We start from the raw sequence: 17319 nt of genomic DNA on the forward strand, positions 1-17319 counted from the left end.
AGCTGATGGAAAGAAGACTTCCCCTTAAATTGCTTCCATGGTATATGTATAGGTATGTTTACTGCAGTATTGCTTGGAACTATGAAATACTGAAACTAAGTTAAGTGTGCAGCTATGGGGGAGTTGGTTAAATAAGTCTGAAACAAACAACAAATAATCCTCCTTTCAAAAAAAAAAAAGAGAGAAGCCTGAAACATTCATATGATGGAATGTTGTACAGCTGCTTAAATAAAAAGGTAAACCTATATATACTGACATGGAAATATGCCCATGAAATAGATTTGGTTTTTAAAAAGTAAGTGGCAAATAATATGTATAGTTTGGTTCCATTTTTGTTTGCTTTATATGTATATAACTCTGTGTGTGTGTGTGTGTGTGTGTGTGTGTGTGTGTGTGGTGTGGCAAAAGTGGGAAACTCTGGGAAAATATACACCAGACTTTCACTAGAGGTTACCTCTGAAGAGTGAGATCCTTCAGAAAAAATCCAAAAGGGATTCTTCAGAAAGACTCTCAAAGGGGAGGGACTTTGGCTTTTTAATTTCTACACCTCTGTATTGTTTGAAATTTAGGTGCATATTTCACTTTCGTAATTGTTGGCTGTTGGTTAAAGGAAAAGCAGTCTTTGTGGAGCTTCCCCCTCTTCTTTATGGCAGGATTCGGGGTTTCTGGGCAGAGCTGAGAGGCAGGCCTGAGTTAGGTGCATTTCACTTTTAGTAGAACTTCTTACAGGTGCAGTTGGACTGCAATGCTGTATTGCTTGTGAACAGGAAGACATAAAAATACCACCTTAGCAAAGGAATCCTCTCTAATAAACAAAGGTGCTCATTTTATCCCTTTTTCTATGTTGTCTTTCCCTCAAATTCCTCCCACCCCACCCTAGGTAGAGCTCCTTTTATCTTCCTAGGCAGGTCAGTTTCCCACAAAGTTGTTCCTTTCAGGCAGTCTGCAGAGTAGACAGCCCCCTACCGGTGTGATTTCACGGGCATAGAAAGAGCTGGACCAGAAAAAATACTTGTCCACCTGTCAGCACCAACAAGCTTTAATCACACAACAGAAGAAAGTACAAATTCCCTTGAAAGAGGTAACATACTGCCTGAAAGTTGCACTTAGACAAGTAAGACTGAAAGCAGAGCCATGTGTGTGTGTGTGTGTGTGTGTGTGTACCAAAGTAGGTGGGTCCTAAGGGCCCCAAGCAAAGACTGCAGGGAGGACAGAGTCCAACTTATGAAATTCTCACCTGTTTATTTCATTTGTTTATAGAATACCATTTGGATAGGTTTTTTTCTAATTTGAATAATATTCAAGCTCACTGAAAGTATTTGAAAGATTCAGAAAAGTGTAAAGAAGGTAGTCACCATGTATTTCCACTACTCAGAGAAAACTGCAATGAGTATTTTTATGACTTTCCTTCTAGCCATTTCCTCTGCATATATATCATTTTTAAACATAATTTGGATCAAAGTATACATGTAGGTCTTGCTACCTCTTCATCCATTATTATGGATATTTCTATGTCCCTAATATGTGACAACATGATTTTGATAGCTATATAATATATACATTGTATGGCTGTGGTGTCATCTAGTTAATCATTCCCCTAATTTGGGTCATTTCAGTTTTTTTCCATTTTTTCCCTTATAAATAACATTGCCATGGATATCGTTGCACATAAATCTTATCCAGATTTCTCTTTCCTTAGTGCAGATTCCCAGAAGGGGAATTACTGGGTCATGGAGTGTAAACATTTTTAAAGGCTCTGTGGAGCAGTTTGAACTGGGAGCAAATCTATTGATTCCCAGAAACTACTGAACACAAAAATCTTCTCCAGTCCAAACCTGAACCAAGCAGTTGGACACAACTTCCTCCGCCCCCACCGCTGCGCTTGCAACAATGCCACATCTAAGTAGGTGTTTACTGAAGGTTTTTTGATCGGGATAAAGGGAAAGGATGTACTTGGCTCTGTAATTAATTAGAGGAAGGAACCAGAGCAGTTACAGCTTAACTGAATCCTGTTTGAATATCCCCACCACCCACCGTGTCTGGCAGGTTAACCAGGCCATCCAAACTGTGAGGCCTACCAAATGATCCCCAACCCATTCCTGTGGGCTTAAGCATGCTCACCCTCATCTCCTGCCCTTTATTCCTAATTAAAAAGTAATATGTATGGTGAATTTTTCTATATGCATTTTTTTCTTCAGTAAATATACTGCATAAAATACGCTAATTATATTTACTCATCGACTGATCTTGCTCTGACCTTACCATTTTGTTATTATTAACCTCTGCTACATTTATTCTAAAACTCAAAAAAGCATTATCTGGCCTTTTTGAGTATCAAGATTTCCCTAGTGTGTGTTGCTGCATATGCATTATTGTTCTCTGTTGCTGTTTTATGCCTTCAAATTAGGGAAATGTGAGATTCTGTGAAAAAAGAAGGACTTTGATCTTAAAAAGAAAACTATCTCCTTTCTGTAGTGAGAGACAGATTGTTCTTCTGAACTTTACTATGAAGAATTTACTGTAAGTATGTATATCTGTAGCATTCTGATGTTTTTGTTAATCCAAATTTGTTTGTATCCAAACAATGTACTTTGAAATCAGAATTCTTTCTTTTACATTCACTTTCACATGATTCTTCTGATGTTCTTCATCACACAATCGTGCTTGGAAACAAGATGTAATTTCCATTCCCTTTGCATAAGAGCTAGTAGGTACGGCAATATAAATTGAAGGGAGTTTTATTGCACAAGAATCAACTACTTTTGGTGTTGATTGATTATGGACTTTGCTGCAGTGTATTTGGAAGCTATTAAATGCAACTTACAATGCTTAACAAAAAATTGTATTATTGAAAAAGTTTACTTTTTGAAGGAGTATTTAACTCTCCAAACAAATAAACAAAAGTAAAAGTATGCATGGAAAAAAATTCAAGAAAAATGCCTTCCAACCCATGAATTTTTATCTCTGGGAAGTAGTATTGTGGGGGAGAAGATAATTTAGTGCCACATATACCTCTGTAGTTTGGGGAATTTTTAGTGTCAATGTTTTATGTCAGTAAGCAGAAAGACAATAGATAAAATACTATGTATTCAACAAGTATCTAAGTCCCTACTATGTGCCAGGTGTAACTAAGTGATCATTACAGAAATTGTGGAAGCTCCATAAAAAGAAGACTTTGGGTATGTGCAGTGGAGAACAATAATGAACACAATAATGAAAACTGAGCAGCTGGAGGTTTCTAAGGGACTTGTGGACTGTGACACGGTGTTGTCTGCCTGCTGGGACTGCCCTCAGTTTCTGGCTCCTAGATCTGTAGCTTCCACTGGATGCCTAGTGCCCAGCTGCACTCCAATCCTGCTTCTTGACTGGCCTTTTCTGTCACTGACTGTAACCGGTACTAAGATGTTTTAAGTGTTAAAACATCTCCTTTGCAAGGTAAAATCAAGAGGGTGTGAGCATCCAGACACTTTCACATGCTGGTCGTGGGGCTGTACTTTGCTTACAAATATTTTGGAGGACAATTTGGCAGTATGCATTAAAAGCCTTAAAAATATTCGGACTTGATAAAAGTCAGAGTAGTGGTTACTTCCAAGGCGTTTATTTCTTGGAAAGGGGGCTCAAGGGAGCCATCTGGGATGTTAGAAAAGTTCAACATCTTGATCTGGGTGGTAGTTATAGAAGTATATATGTGTAAAAATTCATCAATATGCACACTTAAGACCTGTGCACTTTATGCATATTGAAAAAAATGCTTTAATTGCAAAATAAATGTGAAACTTTTGAACCAGTAGTTCCACTCTAATACTGTATCCTATGGTGATAAAGATGCAAATATTTAGTTTATTGTCCTTTTATGTTGAGAAATTGGAAACCTCTAACATATCCCAAAACAGGGAATGGTAAATAAATGGTGTTCCATCCATTTAAAATCCTGTTACCAAAAATTTCTGATTGGTATTGGAAAACATTTAAAGGGTTTGGTAACTAAAGCAGGTCACTAGAATAGGAAGAGAACAGTAACAAAGTAAAGACAAGTACCAGCGTTGTTCCCTGGTGCTGTGGGATTTTCCTGGTACCCAAAGAAAATGACTAACTGACAATGGGAACCAGTTAAGTTTTGTCGGTGAAACTACACCGTCAACAGTGGTTCTTCTTAATAAACATTCAGCTGTTTGGGGCTCATGCATTGGGTATGAGGGATTGACCGGAGGTAGTCTGGTGGCACAGCTCCAACCTCAATTAGGGACGTTTGGACTCATTGGTTTCTCCATTATTCTAAGCTCCTTTTCTATCCTTAGCCAACTTAACTCTGGGAGCTGAGATGTGCTAACCAGGAGGGAGAGAGAATGCCTGTGGGGGTGTGTGTGTATGTGTGGGGTAACTAGGTAACTAAACGCACACACATTTGTGAATACTTGTGTGGCCACCATTCTAAATATGCACAAAGCATGAATGTGTGTGTATTCATGTGGACATGATCCCTCTAGCCCACATTCCCAAATTTGAAATGAGGGAGATGCTATGGTAATATTACTAGCAAATTGATCATCCAAATAAAGAGGTGATCGAGTGCTAAGGCTATTCCCTGGGTGAATGTGTTAGAGACAGCGCCATCTGGCATTTTTCTAGTGGTCTGAAGGCTTCTAGGGAGCTCCCTCATCAGGGGTTTGAAGAAGCTGGACAGAAGCAGGCTGCAGCTGCATTGGCGAACATTTCCTCATCCTATAAAAGTTAGCAACCTAGGGCAACATTGGATGCTTGATTAAGCCTGCAGTGAAAATGATTTATTTTAAGCCATTTTAATAGTTTCTTTTTTATCAGAAGCTAACCAAACAGTTTTACAGTAGCCGTCCCTGGCATGAAAGACATATTCCTTCATCTCGGTGGCTTGCCTATTGGTAAATTTTACTATGAGCCTATTAATGTATAACATTCACATGTGTTTTGACATGAGGCAAGTCAGAAGGGAGCCCAAGAAAAACTGCTTCTGACCTTTTAATTGTCCAGCTCATTCTGAGTTAAAATAAACTTTTGAGGAAAGGGGGTCTTTGTCCCAGGCTGGGTTGAAATGTGGGTTTCCCCCCAGGTTCCCATTCTATTCCTTCCTTTTATCCCAGATCCTCTGTCCAAACAAGCACATCATCTCTGGGAAGAAGACAGCTACTCCTCTCTGAGCTGCCGCAGCTGCTGCTATTGTCACTGCTACTAAGCTCAAAGTCATTTTTAACTTGACTGAGAGCCTGCTGTGTTCCAAGTCTCATAAGGTACCCCAAGAGACAGTATGAAAGAAATATACAGAATGCAGTTCTTTTAAATAGGCAGCTCCCCTAGTACTTTTTAAAATAGCATTTCATTTTCACGCAGGACTCAGGAATACAGATGTGGCATAAAGCCAGCCCCACCACCATAAGAGCACCACACTCATTTGTGGCTTTGATTATAAAGGTCAAATGACATATGCCTTCGGTGTCAACTGATGGGTAATGTGCTTCTCTCTAAACTGAAAAGCCCTCCTTCTGCCCATCCAAACCAGCATGGTAACAAGTTTTATTTGACTTCTTTAGGGGTCTTTTAACCGTATGGTTGCTATAGGGGAGCCAAAATCTCTGAAGAAGGTATAAAGCTGTCTTTTCCAGGCTGTATAAAAAATTATTTTCTTCAAGGCTACTTTCACAGAAACAAAATCAGTTAGTTATAAAGTACTCCTGAGAAATCGGTGCTGGTCACAGGAGTTCTTCACATTAAACATAAGATATTAGGAGTAGGAAGAGGAAGAGATAAGTAAACAGAACTGAAGACAACACGGCATGAATGTAAACATAGGATTTCTCTCTGCTTCTGTGGAGATCATGGAGACTGATACATAAGCCAAGTGTGATTAAGACACACCTTTACAATAGTGGTCATCTTGTTTCTATCTAGGACATTTAGCACAGATTTATGAACCACTTCTATAGTGTATGGCTGCTAATAATACCTGAGCAGCATTCAGCCTGGCCCCTGAGGTATCCAAGTTCTTTACAAAGGGCTTTCTTTTCAGCCTTCAGGAAGCATCTTTTCTTTTTCAGGAAGATGGAAAAGGGCAAGGGGCCTTGGCTCCTTAAGGAAACAAAGCCTCACAGTAGATTAGCCAGCCAGAGATGGAAAGAACCAAATACTCTTCTTCATCTCATCAATATCAGTATAGTTTTATACTTGGTTTTTGTTGTTTGTTTGGTTTTTGGCCAGGGAGGGGGACAAGGAGAGAGGGTCGCAGCAGTCATAGAGGGAGGTGGTTGGAAGGAGACCTGGCAAGTAGAACTTGGGAGCTCTCACTAGGACAGAATGAATGACTTCAAACAGGTAAATTCCTTCAGATGCCAACCCAAGGGCTGTGTCCAGAGGGAGCTGAAAACCACTCTTACCCCTTCCTCACCTTCCACCTCCTTTGGCCACCAGGCAGATGTCTTGGGGCACTCCAAGGAGGCTTCATCCTGTTCTGCTGATGTTTTAAGGACATCAGAACCACCTTCTGGGCCAACATAGTGATTCTAGCCCCAAATCTTAATGGGGTCTGGAAGAATGGGTTGAGGAAGGATTTGGCTGTCCTCCAAGATCAGGGACATTCCCACCTCAGCCCCCGTTTCCCATAGCAACCTACACTACATCTGTCATCCACTGCTTTTTCACTTTTTCCAAAGCTACTTGTGTTTCATCCTGTTGTACCTCTTGGGGCTAAAAACTTCCATAAATTTTAATATGCTAGTATATAGAGAGTAATATTTGTTCTCAGCCGCCATAGCAGAAGAGCACTGACCAGGAGTTCCAATGGATCTAGGTTCAAATCCCACCTCTGCCACTTACTAGCTGAGTGACTACAGGAAATTTTTGCCCCTTCTCTGAGACTCAGTTTCTTCATCTGTAAAATGGGATTATTGCTACCTCCTCTTCCTGCCTCGCATGGCTGCTATGATGAGAAAATGAGATCCTTGACATAAAAACACCTTGAACAAAAGCACAAACCAGGGTGCTGATGCAGTCATGTTTGCTTTAGCTCAATCTCCTTTTAGCTCCTAGGGGGCTGTTGATTCAGAATTCTCAGATCTGGTGAATGAGCCTGTGTTCCCTCTCTCCATCTCTGCATGATTTTATACACCCTGGTCACATCCCTTCCCAGGCTTCATCTTTCTAAAGAGTCTGCATTTGTTTAATCTATCTTCATATGGCAACCTCCTCCACCCTTCCCCATCCCCTTGGCTATAGAGTGGCCCTTCTCTGGATCATCTCCAGCTCCATTATGTCATTCTGGAAGCACTAAGATCAAACCTGCACAAATGTGTGTGTGTGTGTGTGTGTGTGTGTGTGTGTGTGTGTGTGTGTGTGTGTGTGTCTGGTCTCTGTGTGTGTGTTCCTTAGCTCTGAACCTCTGACCCTGCCCCCTCCTCAATTATAGATCCTAAAACAGGATGCTTGCCCAAGACCCTCTCTCCAAACTACGGAGAAGGCCGGTTGGCCCCGGGCTGTAGCCTCCCCCTCTTTCTCTGCGCAGCCCTGGCCCCAAGGGGCTAAAACAGCTCCCTGTCTGGCTTGGGAGGCTAGTAGGTGGATAACTAGGATGGGGGGGTAAAGGAGGAGGGAAGGGGGGGGTCTTGCGCAAGCGCACGCCGCTGCTCGGACCGCCAATGCTGCTGCCTCCCGGAGCAGAGGAAGGCAGGAGAGGAAGGAGGGAGAAGAGGGGAAGGGAGGGGGAGAAGGCACTTGGGCTGCAGCTCGCAACCAGAAGCAGTCTCGTTCAGCTCTCGGAGGGACAGGGAGCAGCAACCGCGGAGTAGGATGCTCTGTGGGGCGCCCTGAGCCGGGGACGCGTGGAGCAGGTTCGGGGGCCGGGGCCACAGGGCAGCTTTCAGCATGCATCAGTCCCTGACTCAGCAGCGGTCCAGCGACATGTCCCTGCCCGATTCCATGGGTAAGTCTAGCCGTCCTTCCTAGGGGCGGCGGCAGCATGGGGTGAGTGCACTGCCCTCTGGGCTGCGAGCGCCCTGGCCGCTCTGGGAGCCAGGGAGCGGGAAGCGGGGCTCTGGAGGGGATCTGCGCGCCCCAGTGTCCAGGTCGCAGACCCAAGCCCCAGGGGAGCGGCCCGGCGGGGGCGGAGGCGACGCGCGGAGATTGGAGCTCCAAGCTTGCGTCGGAGTATCCCTGCCCGGGAGTGAGGGTGTGTGCGTGTTTGTGTGCGTGTGCCGACAGACTTGCAGCCGGTGGTAAGTCCCAGCTGTCTGGGGATCAAAACACTTCCCTGCAACCTGCGCCTTCGCTTTCCATTCGACGCTGTCTCTTTGCAAAGTCCTCGTCACTTCTGAGAGCTCAGGACTAACGATAATTAAAAGAAGCGGGGTCCTCGCCCCCTCCCAACTCTGTCGTAGCTGCCCTGAAATTCTGCAGGGTCGGCGGGGGGGCGGTGCTGACTTGCACCTAGTTGCCTGGGGGGAGGGTTGCGCAACCCTGGGGGATGGGCGTGGGGGGAAAGAGGGGGTTCTGGCGGGAGGGGAACTCCTGAGGAATCACTCAAGACAGCCTAGCCCTGCCATCTGCAGCGGCAGGATCAGCATTCCTTGAATTTGATTCCTATTCTGCTCCAAATGCACGGAATGTGCGTGAGTGTGAAAAAAGGGGCGGGGCCCGAGTGAGAGCGCGAGAAAGAGCTAGCGCGAGCCCGCGCATCTTCTGAAGTCGCGCTTTTCTTGCCTGGGTGGAATGGAGGGGGAGGTGGAACCCACAGCCCGATTTGGTTTAACACCTTTCCTCCTCAAAACTGGGGGACAGCTACCTCTAGTCACCAACTTGGCTGCCCCTCGAAGCTTCTTTTTGGTAGTAACAAAAACAAACAAACCCAGTCCTCCTCAGCTGCTAGGCACCTTCCCAAGCCCTATGATTTCACTGGGCGGAGAAATTAATTTGGAGCCCAGAAGAGCAGGAGGGGATTGTCAAATCATGATCCCATCTAATCTTAAAATTCGCCTCAGATACACTTTAAATCGAATTCTCTCTTTAAAACGTACTTTTCATTTTCCAAATCCGTCCGTCCCGAATTACTGCCAATTACAGTCTGCTCAGGTGTTCTCCAAAGAATCTGCGCTAACATCTCGAGGGGAGGGGACTGGGAGAGAGTTGAACCCTCTATGTGAGCTCCCCTCTGCTTGCAAAAGACTCAGTCTCTACAATTCATTCACCGGAGGGGCCCCAGAAAGTACATGGTGGAAAGATCCGTATTTTCAATGATGTTTGCATATTCAGTATAAGAATTTGCTCTTTTTTTATTTTTAAGGGCGTAGTTATTTGCAACGTGGTACAAATGAGGCCAAGAACTCGGGTCCGAATCCAGAACCCAGCAGTACCAGACTCCCCCCAGCTCTCTAACACACAGATACGGACACACACGCACACACAGACACGCACACGTAAACAGAGAGACAAGCACACACACGCACGCACACAATGCACTCCTCACCTTGGCCAGCTGTGGCGCCACGACGCCAGGCTGGGGAGCGAGGGCGGGCAGGGGCAGAGTGCGAGGGTACCGCAGCGCCCCTGCCCGCCGCGGGCCACAGCCGTCAACCAGCCCGGCCACCCGCACCCGCCCCGCTGCCTGGGGGGAGCCGGCAGGTTAGTAGCCCAGGCTTAAAACACTGCTACCTGTGGGTTGGGGAACAAAATGAAGAGAGTTCTTGGGTTCCCAGGGGCCCTCAGCCAAGCTTGCGACTGCGCAACAGGAAGCTGAGCGGGCTTCGCCCAGCCCGGACTCAACACCGTGGGAGAAGAATTATAGATCCTGTATAGACTCGCGAGCCCGCTCCAAGCATCCCGCTTTGTAAAGTCCGCGGACCGAGGGCACTAGCGAATTTCTGAGTCAAGTGGTAACCCTGGGCTTCCAGTTTGGACAGGGGAGTCTCCCGGAGTTCCCTGGCGCTGGTCCCGCACAGCCCAGGCCTGAATCAGCGTCTAGGCTACTCAGGAGCTACTCCCACTTAACTCAGCTCTGGCACAGCCACCTTCCCTTCACGGAGGGAGGGGAAGCAGGGTGGGTGGGTTCGTGTTTCCGCCTCCAAAGGCAGCATTTCTGAGGGGAAGACACAACAGCAGCCAAAACAATAAAATATAAAACACACAAATACACACTCACCAGGTGCCCGCAATCCACGCTTGCTGGCTGCCTGGGGATGAGCGGTTCCTACAGGTCTTGGTGAAGGCGGGCGCTTGGCCTTTTGAAGATGGAGATTTGACTCCAGCACCCCTCCATCCCCTCCCAGCAACCCCCCTTCTCCCTTTTGGCAATACCGCCCCCAGGCGCTAAGGCACATCTACTGCCGCGGGGCGCTCCTTTCTTCCCAGATAACACATTGTAATTCACCGGTGACCGGGGATTGCTCTGGTCAAAGAATTGCCAAGGCGGGGGCGGAGGGTGGGGGACGGGTGTTTCAGCACCTTTAAGAAAGTGTTTGGGAGATTGGCAGAGCCTTGAGGCTCTTGTGTGGGCAGCCACCTGTTTCCACGGATGCTCAAGGCTGGGACTTCTGGGACCCTCCCTGTGTGGCAAAGCGGACTCAGGTAAGCAAATCCTAATCGGTTCAAGAGATCAGCCCTGAGCATTAGCCAGTCGTCAACAACGTAGTGTACAGGCCCCTTATCCTCACTGCACTCTGATAGAGATTACACACCCTGTGATCCAGGAGGTAATCAAGAATATGCCCAAGGTAAAACAAATGAGCAGCTGCAACCGTCCCGCCTCCTGGCAACCCACACCTTGGTTCCTGTCTCATACATAATCCTGGAACTGGTGGACATCACATGGGTGGTGGATCCACCATTACAATTGTAATAGTTAAAATGAATGTATGTATTGAGTAAGACATACAGTACCTCAGGGATATGAAATAATGAGTGATTAGAGTGCGCTTCATCAGAAAAACTTTCTGGAGGAAGTGAGTTTTGAGTAGATTTCAGAGGAAGGGAGGGAATCATGTTCAAAGACCGCAGTGCAGGTGGGGGCTTTGACCAGGCGGAGAAACCCAGAGGAGGGAGAAATTGGCTGTATTTGGAAGGGTGGAGACAGCAAATAACTGGGTGCTTCTAGAGCTGAGCATCGTGGTCATCTGGAACCTGGGGTGGAGGCGGGGCACTGCAGAAAGGGAGGGCTGCAGTAGTTCTGCAGGAGGCTGCTGGGGTGGAGGGGCAGCAGGCAGTGCCAATGACTGGGTTTCAGACTCTTTCACCTCTGTGGGTTACAGGGGTGGTTACTGTTGTCTAAACAGAAATATACTGGGTGCCAAGTAGACAGACTAGTGAGAGACATGGGGGTTGTAACACAATTTGGCCAGAAGTCTTTTAATTCTGGGGAGCCCTCAGGTGTACCTTATTTTAAATCTATTCTATGACTGTAGCCCATATTTATTCACACAATTCCCCCCACAGCCTTTTTGATTAGAAGGGAAGCAATTCTGAGACATTGCCTCTTGTTTATTCAACAAGTATTGGCTGCTCACTAGGTGTCAAACACTGTGATAGGCACTGTTTTCAAGTACCTGCTGCTTTTAAGTACCTCATGGGTCTGAGGTGTTTGATATGTCAATTTACTAAACGAAATGGCAATAAGATGTTCCTGTCGTCATGGGGGCATCTAAGGCAGGCCCAAACTGTATCCCAATAAGAGTAGGGCTCTACTTCTTCCTTCCAAAATAAAGCACTCACCAGGAAAATGTCCTATGCAGACGCAATGAACTGCTTTCTAAGAGCCTGGGCTCCACCTTTAGAGAATAGACGTGTCTTGCTCTAAGTAGATGTGACTTTTAAGTCAGATTGACACTAAAGATAAATGGAGGCATGATTCTTCACTTTGCCAAAGGATTCACCCTGGGGTTCCTTAAAATGGTCAACTCCTTAAGTGCAACTAGAAATAATTTCATTTTACTCAATTATAGTCCTTATTGTGTAAAATAAGGGGTGACTTAGGGGAGGGCATGAGGGGATAGAGAATAGATACTCAACCCAATGATGCAAGAGTTTTCTTAGGAATTTTATCTAAAGCAAATCCTATCCGGAGGCAAGGCCCCTGTGGATCTGTAGGATCTTGGCCTGGGTTTCTCAAATGACTGGAGTTTCAATTCAGGTTCTAAAGCACGAAAAGAAAAAAAGATTTTCAAATGACACCATGTGGTTTGCTGAGTCACTTTTCTGACCTGGCTCCTGTGCTTTTAAGAGTTAGAGTGATATTTGCAAAAGAGACCTAAGAGCTGTGAATAGGATCAAAAACCAGTTGGCAGGGAAGGAGCAGGCGAGTGATACACACACACACACACACACACACACACACACAACTAGAAAGACTACACACACACTCCCCCAATTTAGTCTCTAAAGTTACATGTTTTCCATGTGAGGTGTTGCCACACTTTCATGTGTCACAGAGATACTCTTGGTGGATCCAGATGTTTCCTCTCTTTGGTCAGTTTGAAGCAGGGAAGCGCTAAGAAGGTGTGAGTGATAAAGGAGAAAGGCAGATAGGACTGGGAGGCAACGTTGTAGGTTTATGTTAGCGTCCCTCTGTGGTGCCAACTCGCAGATCCGCTGGGAAGTATCTATCATCAGATAAACTCAAGGACCCTGATTTAGAGACTCACTCAGGGCCGCTAGAAATCAAAAGGAAGAAGAGTGAGCCTTCAGATAAACAGAGGGCATAAATCCTGCTCCCCCACCCCCACCCCTGGCAGCCCGCAGCTCTGGCTCGGCTCCAGGGTTTGCCACCAGTCAGCTCACCATTTGCATCCCAAATACCCTTTCACACAAAAGGCCCTGATGTCACAGGTGTCTCTAGTGGTCCCTTCTATTTGTCCCCATGGAGGCCGAGCTCAGGCTCCAGGGGGGAGAAGCCCCCAACTCTCCCTACCTCTCCTCCCGGGTGAAATACTCTTTATTCTGTGGGTGCCTATAAACGCTCAAGCCACTAATAACATTTCAATGCAAATAGTCTCAGAAGAGTATCGTCTGAGAAATGACCCCGATGAGTCACGTCCCTCACTTTCGAGGCTGACGTCAGGGGAGACCGCCAGCCCCTCCACCTCCCTGGGAGCCTCGGCAGGGACGGCACTGGGGACGACAAGATGGATGGTGGGAGTAACCCAGGGTGGCACTCGGGATGCTCTTCTTCCATCCAGGAGGGGATATCTGTTGGGGGCTGCTTGGCCAGCCCCGGCCCCTCCCTCTCATCACCAGCAGTCCCCCCTGGGTCTTGCTGGTTTTCTCGCCTCCCTACCCCAGGCTTCATCCCTTCTCCCCTCCCTCCCAGTGGTGCAGTCTGGGCGGCTTTAACAGCAGCTGCTTCCTGAGGCTGCAGTGAGGCCTCTCAGAATGAAGGGGTCCTGTGAACAGACTAGAGGCATCTTTAGGCCCATAAATGACAGTCAAACCACCTGCGTGGGCGACCCCATCCTCATGCTCCCCACTAGAGAAGTGGACCCTCCTAGCATGCGTCCATTTGCATATTTTTACAGAAGTCCTAGGTGGGACTCATCCCTGGCATTTCCTGTTGAGAGCCTCCTCCCCATGCCAGAGAAACGCATTCACAGAGTGGAGCAGTGCTCAATTCCTTAAAAAAAAAGGTTGAAAAGCGAGTCACCATTTTTCTATCTGACTTAATAAGCCTGTTTTTGAAAAAAATATTAGTTTGCGCTATCATGTCTGATAAGCACTGAGTAGGAGAACGGGTTTCCTGTGATTCATATTTATGTCACCTTCACATAAGCCTAAATGTGTATACATTCCCATCTACTTTCCCTGATATGTATCTTTGCGGACTAATGGCCTCCAAACACTTACTTTATTACACACATTTGTTATGTGACAAATCTTGCCAACACACCATTTTAAAGTTTATACATGAGGTGGCGAATGTCAGAAATAAATGAAAAAAAGAATCCCAGTACCTGGCTTGGTTCTGATATTTACACTGAAAATGAAATTTCATATCTCCAGCTTATGAAAAAACCCTTTTTAGTTGCATATTGGCTTTAAAATGTTTTCATTTAATACCTCCTCATGTACACTTTCCATTTATCATATGCTTTATAATTTGACCTAAAAAAACCACTCTACTAAGCGGGTATGACACATCTTTTATAAAATGCCAAAAGCACAAACATTTGTTTGGTTTTGCTTTTACATAACCGGCAACATTTCTCCTATTGTTTGTTTTCAAACTGGGAATCTATTTTTTATCGTAAATATGGCACCTGATGACTGCACAAAACTAAAGCTCCATTTCTTCCCCATAATTCCACTCCCCAGAGGTAACCCCAGTTACCAGTTGGAGTAGGAAAGGAAAACCTTCCTAGTGATTTTTTTTCTTTAAGTCCATCCCTTCTCCAGCCGAAATGAGCAATTTCAGTTTCTCTGTGTGCTTTCAGGAGCCTTCAATCGGAGGAAACGAAACTCCATTTATGTCACCGTGACATTGCTTATTGTATCTGTGTTAATTCTCACGGTCGGCCTTGCTGCAACCACCAGGACCCAGAATGTGACTGTTGGAGGTTATTACCCGGGAGTGATTGTAAGTATAAAAGGCACAGGTAGGTCTCTGAAATTTGCTGGCTACAGACCTTAAGGTTCTGGTGGTTTCAATTCCGTTTGTTTGAGTTTCTGGGGTTTGCTCAGTGTTCCTCCTTTATATAGTTCTGTATTTATATAGGGAGACAACTCTGGGCCCATTAGGAAGAGCACTGGACTAAGGATTAGAAGAATCCCAGCTCTATCCCTGATCGGCAGTGTGACCCTGGGCAAGTCATCTCACTCTTTAGGGCCTCAGTTTTCTGGTCTACAAGATTGTTACCAGCTAGTAATGTTCACCTTAGACTAAGATCCCTTTCTCTCTGGGCATCTGCTTTCCTATAGATAATAGAGGTTACCTGATCTTACCCGAAATCTGAGGACCCTTGCAGCTTGACATGCTATTACCAACAGCCCTGATTTCCAAAGTGATCCTGCATTCCTATCAGGCAAAATATGTGGAGTGTTTCCTAAAATATATGCATATTTATTCATTTGTAAATTATATACATGCTCATAAAACATACAAAAAGGGAAAATTGATAATTAGATAAAAATGAAATCAATAATTTTTGCTTGATAAGCAATAATTTTCAATATTGTCCTATTAACACTAACTAAAATTTCAAAGAATGATATACACTTCAAATGAGATCTGTCATTAATGATAATGGCTGTAAATCCTTATTTCAAATAGCCCACTAGATAATTTTGAGTAATTTTGGCTGACTTCTTATCAGATATGATTGGATCGTCATTGGCATGATTGTGTTTTAATGTCAGTCTCACAATGCAGCTGACAAAAAGCTCACCCTGAGAATCAGAAGTGTCAACTCGGCCATTTCTTCGTTACTCACTTGTGCTTATATTATTAAAGTCATTTTCAATTTGTGGTTTCTCATGAGTCTTCCCAAATGGCTTGTCCATTTTGCTGGGACTAGTTTAGTTAAAATTAGATAATACAGTCCTCTCTCAGGATAGCTCACTTTGTCATCTAAATTCACACTGAGGGAAGGCACCAGGGACAGTCTGTTTATTGAATATTTGTACAGCTTAATTTCTTTCTTATTATTACAGATAAACAATAAATAGGAAACGAGAGTTGGAATAATTTCTTTGTTTTACCCAACCCCAGGGTGCATGCAATCCACCTTGGAAACCACTGAACTCTTTATATACAAAACCTCATTTTACATCGAATCATCATGTTGTATACTTTAAATATATACAATTTTATTTGTCAATTGTACCTCTGTAAAGCTGTGATAAAAAGAAAAGAAAAACAAAAACCTCATTTGGATCTACACACATTGAGGTTGAACCCAAAAAACCTAACTAGAGTTTGGAAACTATTTTTAACGTCAATTATATGACTTCCCAATTGTAGTTGCTAGAGAACAGGAAGTAAGTTTAGGATGATTCATTTTATATATATTTTAGGACATCAAAGAGGTCAGATGTATTTGTTGTTGTTTTGTTTTTTCTCTCTTTTCCTCTTTTTTTTTGGAGAGGTGGGGGTTGAAGGGAGAAGCAAAGGGCGAGGAAAGGATTAAAGATGGATGCCTCTGACAAGCCCGCGCTGTGAGTGACCAAGCCTGACGCCTGTTGCCTAGGTCACCAATTCCACAATCAGCCTCCTCAGTAGCCCTAGCAGGCTGGGCCTGCCACGAGCCTAGCGGCGCCTCCCTTGAGCTGAAGCTACCTAGGGAAGTTCCTTCGCTGCTCTTGGGCAGCAGGCAGGCCTCCCCCCTGCCAAGGACAGGTATCCCACAGATACCGTTTGGTGTCCTCTGTTAAATATGTGACATGAGAACTCACCCAGTCCACTTCCTGTGGTGAGGCAAGAACAGCAATCGTCAGCAGAATTGGGTTTTATTTTTAAACACAAGCAAGGCGGGGTGAGGGGGCGGGGAGTTGCATTTTGGTGGCTGGGAAAAGCAAATTATAGAATTTATGTGACTTGGTGTGCTCCGGATAGCATTTAGTAAAATATTTCTGACTGATGAGCAAATGGTCCAGCCAAGATTCACTCTCCGGTGGGTGAGGGGAAGGTATTTACCATGTCATTTAGGAGTAGGTACTCCTATTCATGAACATAGCTATGAACTTTCCCTGTAGAATATCTGACTGTGGGTGGCTAGGTTGGAATACATTAACAAAGGAAGGGGGGGCGCATGATTGTTATTCAGGTACCTGGTGCTGGCCTAAATTGAAGCCGTGGGGGTCTCTGTGTGTGTGTATTTCGCTAAAAGCTAGTAAGGAAATGTTAATAGGAAAGCCATCCCTAACAGACAGTGTGCCCTATGGTTTAACCTTTACAAATTTGCTCTTTTAGTTCCTGTAAGTTTCTTTAAAATGGGTTTTAATTATAGAAAGTGAAGGGGGAGGATTGCAGATCGAAAAGCAGAAAAATCCACCTGAGTTTAGAGGTGAGATCATGTCGTAACAAAAGTCAGTAACAACTCATACCTCTGAAACAGTAAATGCCTGAGAATCCAGATTTATATGGGAATGGGGTGCTTTCACTAATTGAATAGTTTAGCTATTAGGGAGGTATTGTTTAAACTCTAAGCCAGTCAGTTCCCCAACCTTGGTGTGCGTAAGAATGACTTGGCCAGCCTGTGGAAAATGCAGAGCTCCATTGCCTTCTCCCAGAGATTCTGATTCAGTAGTTCTGGGTGGGACCCAGGAACCTGAATGTTCTTTTCATGAGCTAAACTTTGATTGAAAAAAATAACACACAGTGAA

At 44.9% G+C, this 17319-nt stretch overlaps 1 protein-coding gene across 3 annotated transcripts in view; it reads left to right on the forward strand.

Annotated features, from left to right (window-relative positions):
* Positions 1–7699: 7699 nt before the first annotated feature.
* TMEM255A (transmembrane protein 255A) overlaps positions 7700–17319 on the forward strand; it is a 45839-nt gene continuing 36219 nt past the window's right edge. For all 3 annotated transcript variants that reach the window (XM_036880808.2, XM_036880809.2, XM_036880810.2), the window contains exons 1-2: positions 7700–7945; positions 14433–14575. In XM_036880808.2, the coding sequence (XP_036736703.1) occupies positions 7888–7945; positions 14433–14575 (201 nt within the window). In that variant the 5' untranslated portion in view covers positions 7700–7887. The remainder of the gene's footprint in view (positions 7946–14432; positions 14576–17319) is intronic.

Source organism: Manis pentadactyla, chromosome X, assembly GCF_030020395.1.
Source record: "Manis pentadactyla isolate mManPen7 chromosome X, mManPen7.hap1, whole genome shotgun sequence".
Lineage (NCBI taxonomy): Eukaryota > Metazoa > Chordata > Mammalia > Pholidota > Manidae > Manis > Manis pentadactyla.